This window comes from Helianthus annuus, chromosome 8, assembly GCF_002127325.2.
Source record: "Helianthus annuus cultivar XRQ/B chromosome 8, HanXRQr2.0-SUNRISE, whole genome shotgun sequence".
NCBI classification, from domain to species: Eukaryota; Viridiplantae; Streptophyta; class Magnoliopsida; order Asterales; family Asteraceae; genus Helianthus; species Helianthus annuus.
This window is the reverse complement of record NC_035440.2, coordinates 74,668,293-74,690,671: the sequence shown is the minus strand read 5'-3', so window position 1 is coordinate 74,690,671 and position 22,379 is coordinate 74,668,293. Positions and strand designations below refer to the sequence as shown.

Genomic DNA, 22,379 nt, shown 5'->3' with positions numbered 1-22,379 from the left:
TGTATGTCCACTGTGTACAAATGCTAATTCTTGGTGATCACCACGGAAATTATTAATATAGTAATATTAATCAAATTATTATTTTGGTGGTCACAATAGGCTTTAATATGCTACAATTTGTTTAGTTCTTTAGCTTGATTACTTTTAGTTGCTTACTTAACATGAATAGTTAATTTTTCATTATGCATACTACGAGTGCAAGTAATGTATGCTCAAAGTAATTTAATAAAAAAAGTAGCCTTGAAGTTTTTGGCTATTGTGATTTAGACTTTCGATCCGAAGTCCAAAGACATTAAGAGACCAAGATGGTTAAACATGTGGCATTTTTTCATGGATGAGTCGTTATAAGAATTAACGAGAACACTAACTATGATGGTTAAACATGTGGCATGTTATCATGCTATTTGACAAGCAATGCTACTGAAAATTTACTTGATAGACTCAATATAAACTCCATTTCATATGTCGTTAGGCCATGTGTAGTCATAAAGCCCCTTTGTGGGCGTTATGCGATAAGTGACGAAATTCGTAAGAGAGGGGTGTTATAGGGCGTTATATCACAATAGGGTGTAGTGGTAAGGGGGTTTATATAACCCCTTCAATTATACATACATATGTATGTATATATATGTGTGTGTGAGTGGGGGGAAACATCCTGGAGAAGATGACGCCGCAAAGATCATCACGAGAGAAGGATTTGCCCACCCCATAGCGCCCGCCGTAGTGATGTTGGCGGCGCTATAGGAGCGCCATGATTGGATTTGGTGTGAGATCGCGCCCCATTACACATGATCTTAAAACTTATTTAAACAAAAAGTATCATCATAGACCAAAGTATCAATAGCTATTATATTAATACAAACCTAAATCCAATAAGGCAACACCCACATTGAACACTAGAAATATGTATCAAAGTTATGTTACTTGCAATAGAAATATGTTATTATCATTATTGCTAGGTATTGTCACACACCTTAAGAAAGGAGACCGGAGATGGTATAACCTTATGCTATTAGTGTTGTGGTATATATATCTAGTGTGATGATCTATGATATAATCATGTTTCCATCCTCAAATTATTTGCACAATAGCACTAATGGTATGCTTTATTACATACATAATATTACTTAATTTATTGGAGCAATCATAAAACAAGTTAAACCCATAAAGCTCCAGCATTGATGAGCATCGGCTTCAAAACACTCTTGAGTTGAAGACTCATAATTTCATTAGCTCCACCAACCAACTCACCACCAATGAACACAGCTGGGACCGTGCTGCACCCGAGCCCAGACAATGCCTGCTCTATATCTCGGCCCCTTGCTATCTCATCAAGCTCATAGACTGTCGGGTGAACCCCATAGTCATTGAACAAAGACTTGATTGTGTGGGACAAGATGCAAGAACTCTTGCTAAAGATCACCACTGGCCTCTCAGCCACCATTCTCTTCACTCGGTCCATCTCCAAATCGAACTGGTAATGATTGAAGACACTGTTTTTAACTTGATGATTGAAGGGATGAGTTTCATATATATTTTGTGTGAAATTGATCGAGCATGTGGAGATATATAGGGGTTGTGAGGATAAGATGTGGAGAACAGAGAATGTTTTAGGTTGGTAACAGATGTTGATATTAGGTTCTAGATATGGGCTTTGTTGCAAAAGTTGACAGTAATACGTAGGCAAAAGTTGGTTGTGTCGAATCTATTTTTTAAGCATATTGGTACGGCTTCATATTCGGTTCATTAAGTACGTTTATTCTCAATTTTCAATGGTCTTTTGAAGGAGTGAAATGCCATACTTTTTTTTCTCAAAGTTTCTGAGTTGAGCAATTTCATGAAATTATACATTTATTTTCTTTAAGTTTCGAGCGTGATGTTCTTTTCTTTTGTTATCATAACCATTTGTCGCTGCTACGTTACATGCATCTAGATACAAACAGTGGCGGATCTAGAAAATTACTTAAGGGGTAACGTTTCATTTTTTTTTTAACGTACTTCATACAATGTAAACGAAACAACGATAGTAGCGTGGTAATAAATAAATTTAAACACGTACCTAAATGAGTTCTCCTCTTCGGTTTTTGAAAGCTTGAAACCGGGCCATGACATCCTCTTCTTTTACTTTACAAAAACTTTCTTTTTCGACCGCACAAATTAGAGCGTTGTTCAAATACCCATCACCCATCCGATTGCGTAAATCCGTCTTGATAAGCTTCATTTTAGAAAAACATCTTTCAACGGTTGCGGTTGCAACTGGTAAAACCAGTGCTAGCTTCAATGTTTGATAAACCAAAGGAAAAGTTTCATTTTTTTCCGGTTTCCACCATTACACGAGCAAGGTCACTCAATCCAGTTAAATTTGCAAATTTATCATCTTCCTTTAAAGTGTGATAAAATGTCGAAAGATCACCCGTAAGAACCCCTCTTTCTTCTTTATTAAAGTCATTCGGATACATTTCAGAAAACTTCACTATCTTTGATATGTCAAATTTAGCAAACGAATTACAAGGATTTAAACCCGACTTATTTTCTATCAAACTAGTTGAGACCTCACTAAATCGGCTTCCAAGTTCTTGAAGTTGCATATCCAAAACCATATTAAAAACCTCAACTTCAAAATGATGTCGGTTAGTAATGACATACTTTCGGTTTCTTTTATTACCATAACTTTCCGCCATATCTAACATCTTAATGTTGTTTTTTTCACAAAAAAGATGTTACGTTTGCCAACATCTTTTCAAACCCATTTTGTCTTAAATGATTCAAATCTCGTTTTGTCCCGCTTATCAAATGAGATGCTTCTAACAAGTCTTGACTCTTTTTTTGAAGATGTTTTGATAGAGCATTTGTGAGGCCTAAGATATCGTTCAACAAGTGTATGTAAAACACAAATTCAAGACTCTCAAAATATGATAGAATACCTGACACATTGGATCGTTGTTGAAATGTCTCTCCATCTTGTTTAATAAAAGTAAGTACCTCAACAACTTCCGGAAATAATTTCAACAAACTTATGATGGTTCTATGATGAGAACCCCATCGTGTGTCTCCAGGTCGGGCAAGGGAAACCTCTTGGTTTAATCCTTTTCCTGTGTTAATTTCACCCGCTAGAATTTCGTTTTCCACTCTCTCTTTTTTTGCCTCCAACATCATATCTTTTCTTTTGCAAGAAGCACCAACCGTATTAACAACCATGCCAAGAGTTTCGTAAAATTCTTTAACACCATCATGCTTTTTTGCTACAGCCACAATCACTAACTGAAGTTGATGAGCAAAGCAATGTATGTAATGTGCCGATGGATTGTCTTTCAGAATTAAAGCTTTTAATCCATTAAACTCTCCCCGCATGTTGCTTGCACCATCATAACCTTGACCCCTGATCTGTTTAAACAAAAACAAACAATAAAATACAATGATACGACATATAATCTTTATTATAGTTTATGTAATGAAATTATGAAACATATAACTTACTTGATCTATGCTTAAATGGTTATCGGCTAATAAAGACACAATGGCTTCTTTAAGAGTTAAAGAATATGTATTCCTCACATGAGCAACTCCAATTAAACTCTCTTTAACAACTCCGACCTTATCGACATATCTCACAACTACGACCATTTGTTCCTTTAAAGACACGTCGCTAGACTCATCTACTAACAACCCAAAGACATCGTCTTTAATTTCTTCACAAATCATTTTGGTTACTTCTTTCGCATAGCAATCGACAATCTCTTTTTGAATCGAGCTGTCAACTTATTATTCTTCTTGGTCTTCCCTAAAGTGTACTTACCAATATCCGGGTTGTTCACACTAATCAACTTTAAAACCGAAAGAAATATACCTTTATAAAGAGACTTTTCAGATTCGTCATGACCACGAAACGGTAAACTATTTTCTAAACAAAATCCAGCACTACGAACATACCCCATTAATCGATACCGATTTCCAATCCTTCTTTCCTTGTTACGCCTTTTTTTCATTCGCATCATAGGATCGCTTTTGGTTCAAGAGATTTACACATTTTTGCACCGCCTTATTATGTATACAATTAACTAACCCAACATGTTCTTTTAAGACACCCGGTTTACTCCAATTACAAAAGCCTCCATTTACAAAAGTCTCTCTTCCACATTTATTACCAACACTTTCATTAAATAAGTAATAATATAAACAATATGCTTTTTCTTGTTTAGTGCTATACTCCAACCAATGATATTTATCAAACCATTTAACATTAAAACGTCTTCGGCCACTAGAATAGTTTGTCCATTTAAAGTCATGACCTCGTGGTGAAAAGCCTTTTTAACAAGATGCGCTCTTCTTATGTCGTCTACTTGATTTGGATGATAACTAGTAATAGGCGGTCTATCAGAGGACTTGAAGCCAAAGTAATAATTGGACTTGGAGTTGGTCCGATATCTTCATTTTCTTGCATATCAATATCATTCTTTGAACTTCGACCAATATCTTCATTTTCTTGCTTATCGTTAATAATATTTGAACTAGGAGTTGCACCCAAATCATCATTTTCTTGGAATTTTCATTTAAAAAGACTATTAATGAGAGTTTGTTTTTTCATCTTTCAACTTCCAAATTCCCTAATTTTATAAGACACATAAAATTAAACAATAAGGCCTAGATCAATTTCACATAAACCCTAAAAGCTATAACAAATTAACAATTGCACATAACAGCCATAACTATAAAATAAAACAATAAGCCCTAAATCAATTTCACATAAACCCTAAAAGCTATAACAAATTAACAATTGCACATAACAGTCATAACTATAAAATAAAACAATAAGCCCTAAATCAATTCACCGAATGTCTGAACTAGTCAATTATGATCAAAATCAATCACAAAATTAGTCAATTATAGTAAACTCATCCACCTAGGCACCAAATCATTCTAACAAAACATATAAACTCAAATTACCTGATCTCTTCCTCGACTTCCAGAACACCGGAGCAGAAGACACCGGAACAAATCCTTCAATGGAGTGGCGGAATGGAACGGCGGCGCCGCGGCGGAAAAGGGCGGACGAATGGACGATGATGGACTGGAGTGGCTCCTGTGCGCTGCTTCTTTTTTATTTTCTTTGGTCTGGTCCTGCTCCTGCTACGCTACTTCTTCTTTATTTTTGGGGCTTTTCTTTGTAGAAATATTGGATTATTGGGTATGGGGTTGGGACTTGGGCTATGATAATTGGGCTTTATAAGTTTTGGGTAATTAGTTAGGTAGAATAAAAATTTTTGGGCTTACAAAAGGGATAACATAAAATTTATTAAGGGGCAACGAAATCCAAAAAACGCAAAAAATAAAATAAAATTTACACTATCGCGGCCGAGCCAAGGGGTAACGCAGGCTACCCCTTGACATAGGGTATGTCCGCCCCTGGATACAAAGTTATGGTCGTTTTTGTTGGCGTAATTTGGATCGGTTCGGGAAAGGCTCAAGATGCCCCATTCACATATGAAATAAAAGATACAGATGCAAAAATAAGAAAACTAATATGGCGAGTTTAAATAAAAATAGGTTAATTATATATAAATTGTCTCAGGTTATCCGATTTATTTTGTTTGGGTTATTTAACTTATACTTAAGTTATAGGGTTAGTATATAATAGGAAGTTTATTTGGCTAGGAAGTAACCTTGAAAATGTAAGATTAAATATATTTTTAGGTTATATTTAATCTAGTAGCCATTATAATCATTTACATTATATGGATCAAAATATATAACAACCTATTAAATAATTAGTTGGTAATTGTTGATGGGCCTAATTACCCTTATTATCTAATTAGGGTTTCCTCTTGGGTGCATATATAAGGAGACTTATGTAGAGGTTCTAGGATTAGACACATAACCTAATTAATCTCATAACATCAAATCGCCTCCTCTCCTATACCGGTTACCCTTTATAGGTTTTCTTCATCACCATCATTAGATTGCACCCTAAGGAGGAACCAGATCAAGCTGACAATCATGTCAAACACTGTTGTTGCTTCTCCATCTTGATTCTCTACTGGCATGTACTGATGCAATCAAAGGTATGTTTTCATGTTTTCCATTATGTCTAAACAGAACTGATCAACATGTGGTATTCGAGCATATGTTGATTTATCAGTTCTGTTTTTGTATCCATTAATTCTGGGATTGAAATCATGAAAACAGAAATTTTGAATAACTTCATAATCATAACCGGTTTCGACTCATGACCCGAAATCATTGTTTTCGGAAAAGAATGTTAAATCAATGACACGAAATCATAATAGTTAAAATCAACAAATCCGAAATCTGTTTTAGAAGCCTTAATTTTCAGGTTTCGGGTTCCAGAATTATTATTTTATTTTTTAGGGTTCATCATGTGTTCTTAGAAAATTCGAAATTCCTTTAGGTTTTGGAATATGATTTGGATTATTGAGTGTTTTTCCATGTTTTGATCTGTTTTAACTATTAAAAATTTTCGAAAAACTGTTATTAGATCAACAGATAAAATTTTCGAAATATTTGATGAAATTAGATCATCACTAAAACAGGAAACCATATCTCAAAATCCCTAAGAATTCGAATTTTCAGTTATGCTTTTACATTAAGAGCTGTTAACAGGAGTTTCGAGATCACTTTTAATGACCCGAGACCAAGATCTCGACTCGAGACCATAAGGTCTCGACTCGAAACCACAAGGTTTCGACTAAGGCTTTAATCTTCACAACTCGAGACCATGGTTGCAACTCAAGACCTCATCACTGAGTCGAGATCTCATAAAACACAGCAGTCGAGACCATGATTATGACTCGAGACACTGAGGTTGCGACTCGAGACCTTAATGAGTCGAGACCTCATAATGTTTCAAGATAAGTCGAGACCTGACTCGAGATCTCACTCGAGACCTCATAACTGAGTCGAGATCTCACTCGAAATCTCATCACTTTAGGTTGTTTAATGTGAACTAACATTTAGCTCGGGGCTCCCCCCCAAACCCTGTGTAGGGGGCACGCTGTCCCCCTGCATTAACAGGTGGTTTGCTATTAAAAAAATTGGTTTTTGTAAATACATAGTTAATTAATGAGGATTAAATAATATTTTACAAAACCAAAATGGCTTTAGTTGAATGAGCTTTTGATGTATCATTTCTGGGCAAAGCTGATTTGATACATCTACTTATCGTTCAAGTATTACGAAAGCTATGTTAAGTATGCATTACACACGTGAATTTCTTAATATCTGGCCAAAGCTGATTTAATTCTTTCATGTATAGCATACTTAACAAGTGCATAATTAAAGTGGTTGTCTCATTTCTGGCCAAAGCTGATTTGTCACGATTACTTTGCACACATGCTTAAATGATTACACTTCTGGCCAAAGCTGATTTGTCTTCGTTTAAGTAGAACTTTAAATAAGTCTATTATTTTGATGTTAGTAATAGACATATCACAACCTCTTCACATAATGATCATTATATCAATGATCCTTCATTAATTTTATGATCATTTCGTCTGCCTTATTTTTTTCAGTACCCATAATTTTACTCACTGTAATTTTCTTCTATAAATCTATATCTCATCCACTCAAATTCCTAAATCTAATATGCTTTGCTTTACTTAAAGTTTCTATAAGAATTAGCTCTTAAATTGAATCCTTGATTATCCCTTAAGACACGATAATCCTACTGCCCTCTTCTGATAATGATTACTACAGAAGAAAAATAGAGCATGATTAATAGGACAAATCGAACATGATGTCTCTTATGATAATCAAGATCTCTCCAAACATAAATGCTATCACTAAAAGGTTATTCTAGATTAAGTCTTTCCTAAGACTAATCTATTATTGTGGAATGATCACAAGAACTCCTAAGATGCATGCCTTCTTTTAAAATTCTAAACTATAAAGTTAAGTGGTACATGTGAATAAATTATAATGTACAATCCCATGACCCATGAAATTAAGGGCTTAACTTAAGCATGGAAATAAGTACATTTAAGTGGTACATGTGAATAAATTATAATGTACAATCCCATGACCCATGAAAGTAGCGTAAAATAGTTAAAGGTGCTGCGAATTACCAAATACATAAACGGGATACCTCAATATACATGCAAAAGACAGATACTACTAGCTAAGTCACTCGAGCTGCAATTGCGATTGCTATTCATCCTAACTAGACCCTGTCGGGTGCTATAGTACTATACTAGTTAAGGCGGGACCTCGCGAGTATAAGTCCTGACACATATGTAACTAGCATCACGTGTAAATATGCATAACAATCATTCGCAAGTGATAAGTAGTTTGATTAAATAATTTGTTTTGATAAATTCGACTTAATAAGGACGTATCTTACACCCAAAATGCGATAAAAAGGGTTCGATTATACTCACAGTCGGTGCTCAGCAAGCAAACACAACTTGGTTGAATTGAAGGGAGAGCGTCTGAGATTAGCCTGATTGCAGATTAATAGCGTAAGCGTTGCATAGTGTGTTAAACGGTGTACAGTGTCAGTGGATCGGACAGTACTCCGATCGGATGGCAATCCGATCGGGTGGCCGGTCGATCAAGTGACAATCCGCTCGGACGGTCATCCGGTCGGGTGACCCTTCGAGTGGATTGTTTCCTCCTTTGGGAAGGATGTGTTTGCGTATGATGGTTGCCTTTTGAAGTTTTCGTTGTAGCGTTTTGAAATCAGAGAAGTATCTCATCCTTTCAGGTCGGTCGATCGAACGGCTGTTCGATTGGGTGCTAACCCGATTGGTGGACACTTTAGGGAAAACTAGTTCATAACAGTTTGTCACTCAATCGAAGTGTAGTCCGATCGGGTGACAATCCGTTTGTAGTGAATACGTTGAAAATTGTTTAAGTGTTGCAGTATAAACACCACATGGTCGGGTGGTAGTCCGATCGGGTGGCAATCCGGTCAGACAGCAGTCCGTTCAATCTTCAAACTCCAAATTGTTGGAATCATAGTCAAGTGTGGTTCCCCAAGGTGCAACCAGTCCATTCGGATGGCTGCACTGTCCGTTCGGATGGCAGCCTGTCTGTTCGGATGACAACCTGTCCAATCGGGTGGCAACCTGTTCGATCGGATGCCTGTCCGATCGGATGACTATCCGATCGGACGGCAATCCGTCCAAACAATCTAGTCGTCCTTGGCACTTGACTAACTTTGAAGATTTTTGGCGGTTTTGATCGAGATGGTGTTGGGACGTGCTAAACAAGAGAAACCCCATCTCGAACCAAGTGACCCGATCGGACAGGAATCACCCATGTCTGACCGGTTTACTGATTCGTGATGGTCATTCTTGGTTAATCCGAAATCGGTCGTCTCTTTGTTAGAAATCAGATCTTGAACCAACACGACACTAAGCGTTGAGTGTAATAGAGTTGAAAGAAAGTTGGAGAACCATCTTTTAATCCTTTTATTCATGGTTATGTGTAGATTTGTGTGAAAATATTGTTTATTCTTGTGGAAATCCTTCGGATCTGAGTTGTTCTTGGTGGAATGAGGCCAATACTTTGAAGTTCATAAGAACTCCGTGATGACATCACCCTAGAACACCTCAAATCCATTGATTTCACGGTTAAAAGTTAAGATTTAGAAGAGAAGATGATGAAGAAGTGCGTGTAGATCATCATAGTACAAGATTTGAGTTGGAAACTTACAATAATCGCGAGAAATCGAGAGAAAATAGCCCCAAAGTGTGCTGGTCGAGTGAGAGCTCCACATCAGGGAAAATGATGTGTGAGTGGGGGTATTTGTAGGCAAGAGAGGAGAGAAGGTGGTGTAGTGATTCAGATCGGATGGCTTGTCCGATCGGTTGGCTGTCCGATCGGATGGCCATTCGATCGAAGTGCCATTCGATCAAACGCCTCCGGCGAGCTGAGTTTTGGCGTTCCGCTTCGATTGTTAAGCGTTGCAATAGTTTGGTTACACATTCTCATCCACATTTTCATATATTTATAATAATTAGCCACGTTGGGTCGTATATACATATCCATATTTCAAAGTTGCGATACAATAACCGGGTTTCGTTTCGAATATGCGTTACTTTGCGACGCTTCACGGTCATCGAGGAGGGTAGAATAGGTCCTCTCTTAATGTCATCGTGAACGTTAATGTGTGTGATGCGATGTGCGTTTTGAGTAATGAGTTGCACTGCGACACATCACGGCTATCAAGGAGGGTAGAATTCGTCCTCACTCAACATCTTCGTAGTTGTCAGCAAGTACAATGTGATGTGACAGCGATAAAGTATGCGTAACGAGTATAACGAGGTGTAACAACGCACGAACATGTGGGTTGTTACACCTTACAACCACTTAAACTTTAAAAGAGGATTGTTTTAAGGTCCATGGTCAAAATACAAGTACAAAATTCCAACTCTAAGGTTCTTCAAAGGAGAATCTCACTGCATGAATATGCCATTAGACTAGGCATAAACAACGAGACTATCCATTATTCAAAAGAACAGTTGGATAAGTTAATTAGGTAGTCACTTACTAATGATATTTAAGTCTGCTAATTTTAATATTCCAATTAACACATGATTAGTTGACTCTAGTTCCATACGTTTCATTACCAGAACTAAACAAATAACTAACATGAGAGTTAGTGACAAAATTAAAAGATAAGGCTATAAAAACCATAATAAGCAGTTTTCTAACAACACCTTTCGATACCTTACATATTCTGAAGATTAATCAGAATATAGTATCATAATTAAGTAGTGTTATGAAGGTTGTGAGGTTCGCATAGTCAGCATAAAGTCACGCTTACCTTAAACTCTCATCTTATTTGTTCTCAATATCTGGGTAGAAACATTATTAAGATGGAACTAAATGATACCTTACACTTTCACAACTTTTGTCATCATGTAAATGAGAATTTGACAAAAGGAAAATGAGACCTATAAATTTCATCCATTATAACCGAAATTCATGAGAAATCATGACATGGTTAATGAGGATGATTTTTTTTTATCTAATCTCATTCTAATTGATTTTAAATCATGACGTTACAGCCCTAAATATTACTTGGCTTAAGGAATAAGTGTGGGTCCATCATAAATCATTCGTGGAACTTATTCCAAATGGAATATTCAGACATAATTCATTTATCATTTAAAAGACTATCAACTTGTATCTAAATTTTGTCGTATATGGCCCACGGTCTTAGAAGAAATCTATTCATACATATACTTAATAAGATTTCTATTAAATATGTCCCTAAAGTTTCTTATGATATCTGGACATTAAAGAAATCAAATAAAGTCTAACATATATGTGATAGGTTCCCACGTCACGTAGCTCATTGAAACTTCTCTTGTAGCATTCTAGAGATATTAAAGATCAGTGGGAGCATTAAGTGTCTTAATAATAACTTGCAATAGTTGCAAGAGGTGGGGAGTGAAAACTTTATATTACTTCAATTTACACCTCTTGTACAAGACACCGCTCCATCATGACACTGTTCCATCAAAAACTTGTCTCCTTAAAATCTAATGCTACTCTTACAAAAGTTTCATTGTTGCTTAATTGTGGGCACACTTAGATTTCTTACCTAAACTAACATAATCCTCAACAAGAGAAATCACCACGACTAATTATATTAACTCGTTTCTCCATTCGAATTTGTTGATCGTTAAATATTGACCCTAAGCATGCTGAGTTCCTAAAGATTTCTAAGGTCAGTGGGAGCAGTCAAAGTCCTTATCATGATTTGCAAGGAATACAAGAGGCGGGGGGAAGAGTGTCATTAAATTTCACTTTGAATTTAACTCCAATTACACCTCTTGTACACCATACTACACCAACTATTATAGACTTAGAATCCTGAAAATGATAGCAACCTAACCAAGAGCTAATCCATAAAACTGAAACTTCTAATGAACCCAATAATCAACTCAGGAGGTCATCTAGATTTAAAAACCTACTAACTTTGATGATTACATAACCTCCCTAACTGAAGTTGAAATGGATTTTGGAAATGTTTACTGATCCTATATCTTCAAATTAAGCCATTAGTGTCAATTAATCTTCTAAATGGAATAAAACAGTTTTCTAGAAAAAACTGATTTTATGTGTTCGATAACCTTTGGGATTTGATTGAATTACCTAAGAGTGTTTGTAGGATCGTTTGCACGACCAAAACGAGTCGTTTAGAAGAGTTCTAACCAATACGAGAGGCAGAAACAAATGTATTGGAGTTATTTCAGCTGATTTGCACTTAGATTCACTTTAAGCTGTCTCTGTATTGATATCAGATCGTTTTACAATGCTGGAGACACTTCGGCAGAGCTTCGCTACCGGAATCAAATCGTTACAAATGAAATCACAAGGTACGTATTTATAGGCTCACCCATTCCGCACGAAACGGTTCACATGAAATGGATTTGCCATTTTGTACGAAATGGCCATTGCTATTTCGTGCGAAATGAACACTTCCCATTTCGTGCGAAATGGATGTTTCCTATTTTTTCACTTTTCTCGTATATCGTGCCCTGATCTTTCTAATCTAATACAAGACTTGATATAAGACGAAGTCGACAAACATATGCACCAACAGACTCCCCCTTGGATGTTGACGAAGTCTTCTGTGTCGAGTCTTCGGTATGTCAACCTTCAGTCTTTATCAGTCTTTTTGCTCTATCCAAAATATTCTCCATTGTAAGCATTCTCAATTAATCTCTTTTTCTTCTTCTCTTTTTCTTCCAGAATCTCAATCTGTCTCTCTCTTCTCTTGATCAGATCTCTTGATTCCTTAAGTCCATCAGCAGCTTACGTGAACAGCAGTATCAGGATCAGAAACTGGCTCTATACACTCCCTCTTGGCTGTCTTCAGACTCCCCCTTTCGACAAGCTGGGATCACAGTCTGGAATAACTCTTGTCCTAAGATCGTGACCTGGCTCACACTCAGCTTTCACTCTGCAGCTTTCACAAGTTCAGGAACGTTTCCTGGCTCTCTGTATATCCTCATGCTGAAAGACTATAGGAATTGGAACCTGGCTTTCTCATATCTTTCAGGATTCAAAACGTGGCTGCTTCTTCCTGCAAAATCTCTACCTCACAATAAATTTCACAAATTTAAACATCTGAAAAATTTATATCACTTGCAGGTATCGTTCAAGATGATTTATCATTTAACATCTCTGATGACCATTTGAAGGAATAACATTTTTCAAATTTCTAACAGACTCCCCCTCACCTGTTGTTCATCATGTTTAGCACTCGGAACTTTGAAAATCAGCTCTTCAACATTAGTTGTCGAAAATCTTTTTGTATTTTCAAATATTTATGCTAAAGACACAATCTTTTTGGATTTTTGATTTAATGAAAACAGTAAAGAAATATTTACAAACAATATTTTTGTGAGTTTGTGTAAGAGGATCATATCAGTTTATGAGACAAATCAACAACACCGTTAAGCTTTTAATTGTTTTAAGTTCTAAACGATTCACGTAGATTGTCAGTATACTGATCCTCTTAAATTTTCACACAAAGTTCAACTATTTCGAGACGCGAGATTAGTATTTTAAGCATTTGAACTTATTCGCGTGTACCACCTCAGAATATACTCCCGTATCCAGATTTCTATACTCAGTCTTATAGGTGAATGTACACTAATGATATCTGTAAACGGGTACAGCGAGACCATGAGAGCTCAGGTTAGAACTTCCGTTCAGACAAAGAGATGATGGCTCGACTTTAGCTGTGTCCCGTTTGGGGATCTTTTCTTCAAAAGCACATGGTTAGCATTTTTCAATGTTTCATCATTTTTTATGCTGAGGGCTGGCTTTAAGATTTAAAGCTTTGCAAAGTATTATACGAGGACTAGGCTATTGCTCCCGCAAAATCAGAAGTCATGGTATAATACCCCAGATATCATCATGCATAGAGACCTAGTATGTCAGAAATTCTTTCAAACAAGATTTCGGGGGTTACCCATATATCTGAGAGATGTTCCCCACGAGATAAGTAAACATTTTCATTTTACGTTTATATCTTGAAAACAATATACTGAATGAGTAAAAACCTACTGACATATCATCAGTGAGACCGTTTATCACTATAAACTTTCCAAATCTTTAGCGTGTTGTGATAGTCCACTGATGTACTATCATTTCCTCTTTTTCACAATAAAACTCTTTTTGAGATTTTATCATGTTTTTGGATTTTTCAAATTTTCGAAATTTCTAAAATTTTTACTCCCCCTAAAATCAAGAATCTGTTTCAATTTTTGATTTTCAAGGAAAATTTGAAAACAAACTATACAAATAAAGTGACAACTGTTGTGAATTGCTTTAATTCTCCATCCTTTTGGCATAAACAATCAAAACTTCCCCTGACAACAAACTATTTTCCCATTATGATTTCAAAACACTTAAGTTTGTTTTAATCAAAATGGTTTTTCCGGAAAATAAGTTTTGTTGATTTTATCACTTGTAGGATTGGGGATTAATTCATCACTTTGTTTTCACAATCACTTTGAATGAAAGTTAAATCAAGTTCAACTTAATAACCTTGATTAACCACTTTGTTGATGAAAACCTCTTTTTCAACCACTTGTAGGTTTGCTTTTCAACCATACCACTTGTAAAGTATGACAATTTTCAAGAATACTACCACTTGTAGGTTGAAATGTCACATTCGTGAATTTCTCAAGAAAGATGCCGATTCCTACTCCACAATTACCAACCTGGGAGTTCTGGCAAGTCAACCACTTGTAGAATTTCATCAATTTTCAAAAACATTTTTCAAGAAATGATGTCGATTCATGCTCCACGATTACCAACTTGGGAGCTCCGGCAAGTCCAGAGTTTAGTCATGATAGGTTCTATCCTAGTTACTAACCTGGGATGACGCATCTTCATCTGGTTTCTTCGTTTTCTTTTCATAAAATTCCTTTACCCCTTTGACCTTCCCATCAATCATTTTTACAAAAATATTTTGAACTGTGGGGTTAAAGGCTTTTTCAACATCAAATTCTTTCTTTTCAGAAAAGAATTGATTTGAAATCTCAACATTTCCAATTTTTGATTTTAAATTTTCAGCCCGCAATGGTGGAAAATTTGCATCATCCAATGGCGTAACTGATTTCTCTTCTTTTATCACAACTTGTGGCTCCTCTGACTTTGACGAGTCAGATTCATCACCAGAAAATAGCTCCTCTGATTTTGACGAATCGGAATCATTGCTAGAACTTACATCAGATTTCTTAACAACCCATTTTTGGTTGTTAAGCTTCACCTTTCTTTTGTAAAAACTCTTTGAACATTCACCAACTTCAAACTTTGAATTTTTGAAAACTTTAACTTGTTTGGTTGGTGGTTCATTCTCAACCATCTTTCCTTTCAGTTTACCAGAGACTCCCTGTTTTTTTTGGATTGCCTTTGGACAATTCTTGGCAATGTGACCAACTGTTTTGCTTTGAAAACAGGTTCTCGTCTCTTTCTTCTGAGCAACTTCCTTCTTCATTCCTTCTTGCTTCTTCGCAAGGAATTCTTTGTTCGTCTGCTTTCTGAACCCTTGCTCTTTTTCCTCTTCAGATGATGTTCCTGAAACAAAAACAGTTTTTGGTTTATAAACTTTTTCATTTTTATGATTTTCAGGTGGAGTAAAACCTAATCCCTTCTTTTTGAAATTACCGTTATGGTTTGGTTTCTTTCGATAACCTGAACCAGAATTGTAACCTTTTTTCTTGTTTAACCTTTGTTGATCTCTTGAGGTGTATTGTTTAGGTTTTTCAGAAAGATTTATATCTTTTATTTCAGAAATATTAATTTCTGTTAATTTGAAAACCTTTTTAATCATTTCAGTTTTAACATCTCTTATTGGAAATTCTTCATCAGAATATAATTTGTCAGAATCATTCAAAGTATATGCTACTTTGAATGTTTCTTCATTCAAATTATTTTGTGATAGCAGAAATTCTTTATTATAAACCCGTTTGCCCTTTTTGACTGATGGACTTGAAGTGTCGGACTCAGACTTTGACTCTGACTTTGACTCCTCCGTTTCATCTTTTTTCAACACCTGATCGACCACTTTCTTAATTATCTCAGACTCGTGATCAGTGTCGGATGATGTGAACGTGACATCAATGTTGTCTGGCAAGTTATCTGAAGGCTCAGATTCCCATTGTAAATTGGTTGCCTTTTTTACTCTTTCTGATTTGGATTTCGTGGAGAATATCCATTTTCAAGCGGGGGTGGATACTTGTTATAACTGAAACTTTGTTTCTTACAAGAATTCTTCACTTTAGTATCCTCTTTTGTTTCAGACTTCTTCTCTTCAGATGTCTTTTCTTCAAACGCCTTCATGCATTCAAATGTCGGATAAATCACATAAGAAGAACATGAGTAACTTTTTGATAATTTGTTAACTCTCTTAGTTTCGATTCTCTGAGTTTCCAATTTCTGTTCAAACTCAGAACACATCCCAAAGTAATAATTGATAATTTCCTGCTTTATAATGTATGCTCCATTGAGTGTCTTCATGGTTGTAGCTTGTTCACTACTTGACTCGTTGTATTGATTCATGGCTTTGTTTAAGACATCATATGATTCTTTCAATCTGTTCATGTTGTGAATCAACTCGTTGTTGTATTTTTTTCAGAGTCTTACAGTTTTCACAATTCTCAGACACCTTTTCTGCATCAGCTTCCTTTTTAATCTCGAAAACTGTAACGTTTTTGACCTTTATCACTCGGACCTCTTCTTCATCATTTTTACCCTTTCCTTCTTTCTGCATCTCTCTCAGCTAGAAATTTTAAATGCTCTTTCATTTTTCTGCATAATAATCATCATCACTATCATCTTGCTGTTTAACCTCCTTTTTCTTTGCCATTCGAGCATTTTCAGCATCTCTCTCAGCATCTCTCTCGGCCAAATATTTTAAATGCTCTTTCATACTATTTTGTCACACCCCCAAAATCCACCCGCGGAGTACCACCGCTTGGAGGCGTGACATGACCAGGATCAAGCCACCAATCATATCGGACATATAAGTAAATAGTAACGTAAATATATCAACCCACAATATAATAGGTGTTCAAATAACATAGTTTAAGTAGCGGAAGCATAGTATAAAAATCCAACGGAATTATTAAGTTTTCAAATGTCAAAAGTGTTCAGCAAAACATCCACGATCCATGTCCACAACGACTTTGCCTCCCGTGCAAGCTCCATGTATACCTAAGGTCCTACAAGGCATGTAACAGAGAGTCAACAACTAGTTGAGCGAGTTCACAGTTGGTTATTCAGTGTTTGTGATAGGATGGTAAAGCGTATGTTCGTTTAGTAAATCATATATCGTATGCATCTGTATCGCAGCCCTCTAGGCATGTGTGCGAAGATTAGTGGGAGTTTCCCAAGTATTCTAGACTAGTATATTTGTATCGCAACCCACCCGGCATGTGTGCGAAGTTTAGTGTATAGTTCGCAGCCATTCTAGGCATGTGTGCGAAGATTAGTTCTATTATCGCAGCCATTCCCGGCGTGTGTGCGAAGAGAAGTATTTGTATCACTAGTCTAGCAGTATCTATCAATATCCCCTCCTCTCCCGAGGCCCATAGTACGTAATCCCGATAATAACTTAAGTACAAGAAATCTTCCAAAAACCCATTCCCAACCCTGGGAATCCCATGCCTTAGTAAGGGTGTGAACTCACCTTGGTTTTGCTCGGCAGATACACAGAAAAGTTCAATTAAGCTATATGGTGGTCAACCACGTCCTACCATGGTTATCATACAAGTTAGGTTCGTATTCAAGTAGTGCACGTATGTTCTACACGTATTGTCCACAAGTAACGATCATAGCATACACGTATAATCATGGCAGTTCAGCAACAGTGCTAGTTCAACAGTACAGTCACGTAAACAAAGTCCAAGTATGCGGCCCAAATGGTTGGGCTCGTAACAGTGTGCAAGTCCAACAGTGTGCATGTGTTCATGGTCTCGAGTCGAGACTAGAGATCTTGAGTCGAGACAGTGCGGTCTCGAGTTGTGCTGGCCTCAAGGTCTTGAGTCGCAACCAAAGAGGTCTCGAGTCATGCATGTACTAGTCGAGACTAGGCGGTCGCAAGTCGCAACAGGACTCGCAACCATGGTCTCGAGTTGTGCTGTTTGTGTCGATGTTGTGGTCTCGAGTCGAGACAGTGGGTTCTCGACTCACAATCTGTGTCAAGATTATGAAGTGTAACCGATTTCCTGATTTGCAGCTCATGATTTCCGTAACAATTGCTAACAGTTTTGGCAGTTTCACAATTCAGATCAAATCACAATTATTCAGAAATCATGCACATTCATATTACCATTATCATCATCAATTCAAGAACACTAATCAATATCATATGAACTTACAACCGGATTATCCGACTAACACTCAACGAATAACATGAAATCCTAAGTCATGATCTAAGCAAGAACAGTCAATCCATTATCATGTAAAACATACAATCGGATCTTTAAACCAACCGATTCTAAACTAGCATGCACCCTAGTTTATGTGTACATCAAATCTGCTAACATGTTTTCAATCCGTTCGAGTTATATAAACATTAACCAATATATATACATGAGCCGATTTCAAGCATATCAACATTAACCTTTATAACACCATCATCATGTAGAGCACATTTATATAACACAACATCATGTAATACAACCAACCATAAACACTAACCAGATTAGAGGATGTAACAAGAGTTAATCCGAGAGCTTCAAGAGATGAAGGTGGGATCGCTGGTTTGGAGAGAGAGAGAAAAGTGTAGGGTTTGTGTATGTGTAAAGTGTTTTGCAAGTTATGAGAAACTACACCCCCTAAGGTTCATGTATGCGTAATGGGTGAGTGGGCCGAACCCAATCATCGGGCTGCCCTTGGTCTCGAGTTGGCCAAGTGGTTTGCGAGTGGAGTTGGGCCGAGAGAAAGGTGTGCGGTCAAGAACAAAGTGTGCGGCCCAAATTTGATAACACGCAACATAATAAAATTCATAACATTCAATGCAATCATACACATCAACTTGTCACGTAATGTTCAAACAGGTTACATCAAAGCACACGAAAAGTTCTAAATTACGAGTTGTCACATTATCCCCAACTTGAAAGAAATTTCGTCCGAAAATTTGGTACGTACTCACTGAGGAAGCTAGGTAAGTTGTATCGTTTACTGGTTTTCCTGGGGTGTCACATCCTCCCCCCGTTGATCTGGAATTTCGTCCCGAAATTCTGTGGTAGCTTCAGCCTCAGTTGTGGTTGCATTGTTCTCGAACAACTGGGGATACTTCTGTTCCATTTGGTCTTCTCGTTCCCAGGTGAACTCTGGGCCACGACGGGAGTTCCAACGAACTCTAACAAGAGGGATTCTAGTGTTCTTGAGGACCTTGACATCCCGGTCCGTGATTTCAACTGGTTCCTCGACGAAATGTAACTGTTCGTCGATAGTGAGTTCCTTCAGAGGAACTATGAGGGTCTCATCTGACAGACACTTCTTCAAATTTGACACGTGAAAGACGTTGTGAACTGCACCGAGTTCTGCTGGCAGGTTCAGTTTGTAGGCCACCTTGCCTATTCTTTCTATGATCTCGAATGGTCCGACATACCGCGGATTGAGTTTGCCTCGTTTGCCAAAACGAACTACACCCTTCCAGGGCGAAACCTTGAGTAGCACTCGATCCCCAACTTGGAATTCGAGTAGTTTCCTGCGCTTGTCAGCGTAACTTTTCTGACGGTCACGAGCCGCCGCCATGCGTTGACGTATCTGTGCAATCCGTTCAGTAGCATCAACTACCATTTCTGGTCCTGTGATCTGACTATCCTCCACCTCTGCCCAACAGAGAGGTGACTGGCATTTACGTCCGTACAATGCCTCGAATGGAGCGGCTTGAATGCTGGTGTGGTAACTGTTATTGTATGAAAACTCCACTAAAGGGAGATGTTTTTCCCAGCTGTTTCCGAAATCAATAACACATGCCCGAAGCATGTCTTCTAGGGTTTGTATCGTGCGTTCAGACTGCCCATCCGTCTGAGGGTGATAAGCTGTGCTCATGTCTAACCGAGAGCCAAAAGATTTGTGCACTGCTTGCCACAGTTCTGAAGTAAATCGTGCATCGCGATCCGAAATGATAGAGGTGGGCACCCCGTGCCTCAAGACCACTTCCTTCAAGTAGATGTCTGCTAATGTGGAGAACTTTTCTATTTCTTTGATTGCCAAGAAATGAGCAGACTTGGTGAGTCGATCCACGATCACCCAAATAGTATCGTTCCCACGCTGGGATCTAGGCAGGCCAGTAACAAAGTCCATGGAAATTTCCTCCCATTTCCATTGTGGTATCTTGGGTTGCTGAAGTAGGCCTGAGGGTTTCTGGTATTCCGACTTGACTCTCGCGCAAGTCAAGCACTTGCTAACGTAAGTTGCAATGTGGGCCTTCATGCTAGGCCACCAATACGTTGTCCTGATATCGTGGTACATCTTATCTGAACCAGGATGTACCGAGTAGCGAGACTTATGAGCTTCGTCCATTACCAGCTCGCGTAAGTTTCCATAATGTGGGACCCAAATACGCCCCGTTACGTAATAGGCACCGTCTTCCTTCTGTTCTAATCGTTGCCTTGAGCCACGTATGTCACACCCCCAAAATCCACACGCGGAGTACCACCGCTTGGAGGCGTGACATGGCCAGGATCAAGCCACCAATCATATTGAATATAGTATATAATAATTAAAGTAGTTCATAAAAATCCAACTCAATACAATTGATGTTCAAACCAAACGTAGTTTAAGTAGCGGAAGCATAATATGAAAACCCAATGTATGAAATAAGTTCAAGTGTTACAAAGTTTAACATGGCATCCACGATCCATGCTCCACAACGACCTGCTCCTCCCTGTGCAAGCTCCATATGTACCTAAGGTCCTGCAAGGCATGCAGCAGAGAGTCAACAACTAGTTGAGCGAGTTCTGTTGGGATTGAACCCTAACAGAGGAACAGATAATGTAAACCCAAAACCGGATCCCATCAGTGGACTCCTAATAAGCAGCAGTTTACTCTAATCTCTCCCCTTGACAGTGGTTATCTAACAGCTGATAAATGTTAAGTGCTGCTCAACTACAACAACTGATAAACCAAACTCTGATGATTACCTAACAACTGCTGAAGACAAACTCTGTTTGCTCTATCTACTGCTGTGTCCTAAGTGCTGCTGAAGACTCAAGCACTGCCCTCTCAAAGACTGATCACCTTTAAAGAAAGCATTGAAGACTCAACATCTGTGCTAAGGCTACAACAGTGGAACGTGAAGCAGTAGTTTCCTTATGTTTTGTATGTTAGTAAATATCAGATGTTACATAACAGTAGTTTGTATAGGACAATATTTGTAGTTTGTTAGGTCGTTAGATGTCACTATCATGGTGACGTCAGCTGAAGTATATCAGTAGTTTGGTTTGCCTATAAGTATGACAGTACTCTGTACTGTTACACTTGATCGTTTTGAGTGAGTTCCTCTCCTCAATTCATCCTTTCATCTTGTGCAACCAACTCTGGTGTATCAGGCTGAGGGGGAGTTTAGATTGTAAGCTTTTACTGTAATCTTTTGCTTCTTTGTAAATCATTTGACTCAATGAAAAGCAATTGTTTATCAATCTATACTTTCCTTTGAATGTGTTTACAAAGTTTGCTACTCATTTCCGCTGCACTTATTAGTTTTATGCAAACAAACACAAATCATGATAGCCTCAGATTCTAACAATTGGTATCAGAGCTTGGACAGTCAAATTCGATCTAACAATCAATTTGACATAACAGTTCAGCTCAAAGCTCATTGATACTAAGGTTGGTTGCATTCAGTTGAAAAACAGAGTAATGAACGAATCATGGTCAAAATGATTATTCAAAAACTCTTTAAATCAACCAAGATGTCATATGACACACAAATCTCACACAACAAGTGTTTTCATGCATATGTCACTCATAGTTTTCAGATCTGTAAAATATCTGATAAATTATGGGATCGTTCGATGCTTTCAAAATTGATTTCAATTGTTGTTTTGATATTTGTGATGTTTTCAATAAACAACTAAAGTATGTACCTCAGTTCAGCAAAACTTGTGTTCATCTAAAACACTAGAATACTGCTGAAAAGGAAAAGAGGGAATAAAACTTTAGTAAAAAATTTCTCATGTGTTCAAAGGCAAGTTGAGTACCTTCAAAAGGACCAAATCAACTTTGTCCAAAACACATTGAGAAAATAAAATGTCAAAACAGTCCTAATCATAAGTAATGTGAGATCTGAACTAAAACATGCTCAAACATGGTCAGATTTCTTAAAACATTGCTTCAAAGTGATTATGGACAAGGTATGTTCAAAATAAAATCTCCTA

The 22,379-nt window shown here is 37.4% G+C and overlaps 3 protein-coding genes across 3 annotated transcripts; all 3 read right to left on the bottom strand.

The window, feature by feature from the left end:
• Positions 1-920: 920 nt before the first annotated feature.
• On the bottom strand, positions 921-1,551 carry LOC110871231 (monothiol glutaredoxin-S2). The gene has a single exon (XM_022120109.2). The coding sequence runs from the start codon at positions 1,460-1,462 to the stop codon at positions 1,157-1,159; it is 306 nt and encodes a 101-aa protein (XP_021975801.1). The 5' UTR covers positions 1,463-1,551; the 3' UTR covers positions 921-1,156.
• A 508-nt stretch (positions 1,552-2,059) lies between these two features.
• On the bottom strand, positions 2,060-2,681 carry LOC110870214. Its single transcript, XM_022119414.1, has 2 exons — positions 2,334-2,681; positions 2,060-2,275 (listed from the first exon to the last, which is right to left on the bottom strand). Exons 1-2 carry the CDS (start codon positions 2,679-2,681, stop codon positions 2,060-2,062), a joined length of 564 nt encoding a protein of 187 aa, XP_021975106.1.
• Positions 2,682-2,706: 25 nt separating this feature from the next.
• Positions 2,707-3,702, bottom strand: LOC110870215 (zinc finger MYM-type protein 1-like). The gene is made up of 2 exons (XM_022119415.1): positions 3,478-3,702; positions 2,707-3,384 (listed from the first exon to the last, which is right to left on the bottom strand). The coding sequence occupies exons 1-2, from the start codon at positions 3,700-3,702 to the stop codon at positions 2,707-2,709; spliced, it is 903 nt and encodes a 300-aa protein (XP_021975107.1).
• Positions 3,703-22,379: the final 18,677 nt, after the last annotated feature.

Excerpts from the sequence above, each read along its gene's own strand:
- LOC110871231 (XM_022120109.2), bottom strand. The coding sequence starts at position 1,462 with ATGGACCGAGTGAAGAGAATGGTGGCTGAGAGGCCAGTGGTGATCTTT.
- LOC110870214 (XM_022119414.1), bottom strand. The coding sequence starts at position 2,681 with ATGGCGGAAAGTTATGGTAATAAAAGAAACCGAAAGTATGTCATTACT. Across the intron at positions 2,276-2,333 it reads GATTGAGTGACCTTGCTCGT|CTAGCACTGGTTTTACCAGT; the intron begins GTAATGGTGGAA and ends CAAACATTGAAG.
- LOC110870215 (XM_022119415.1), bottom strand. The coding sequence starts at position 3,702 with ATGATTTGTGAAGAAATTAAAGACGATGTCTTTGGGTTGTTAGTAGAT. Across the intron at positions 3,385-3,477 it reads ACCATTTAAGCATAGATCAA|ATCAGGGGTCAAGGTTATGA; the intron begins GTAAGTTATATG and ends TTGTTTAAACAG.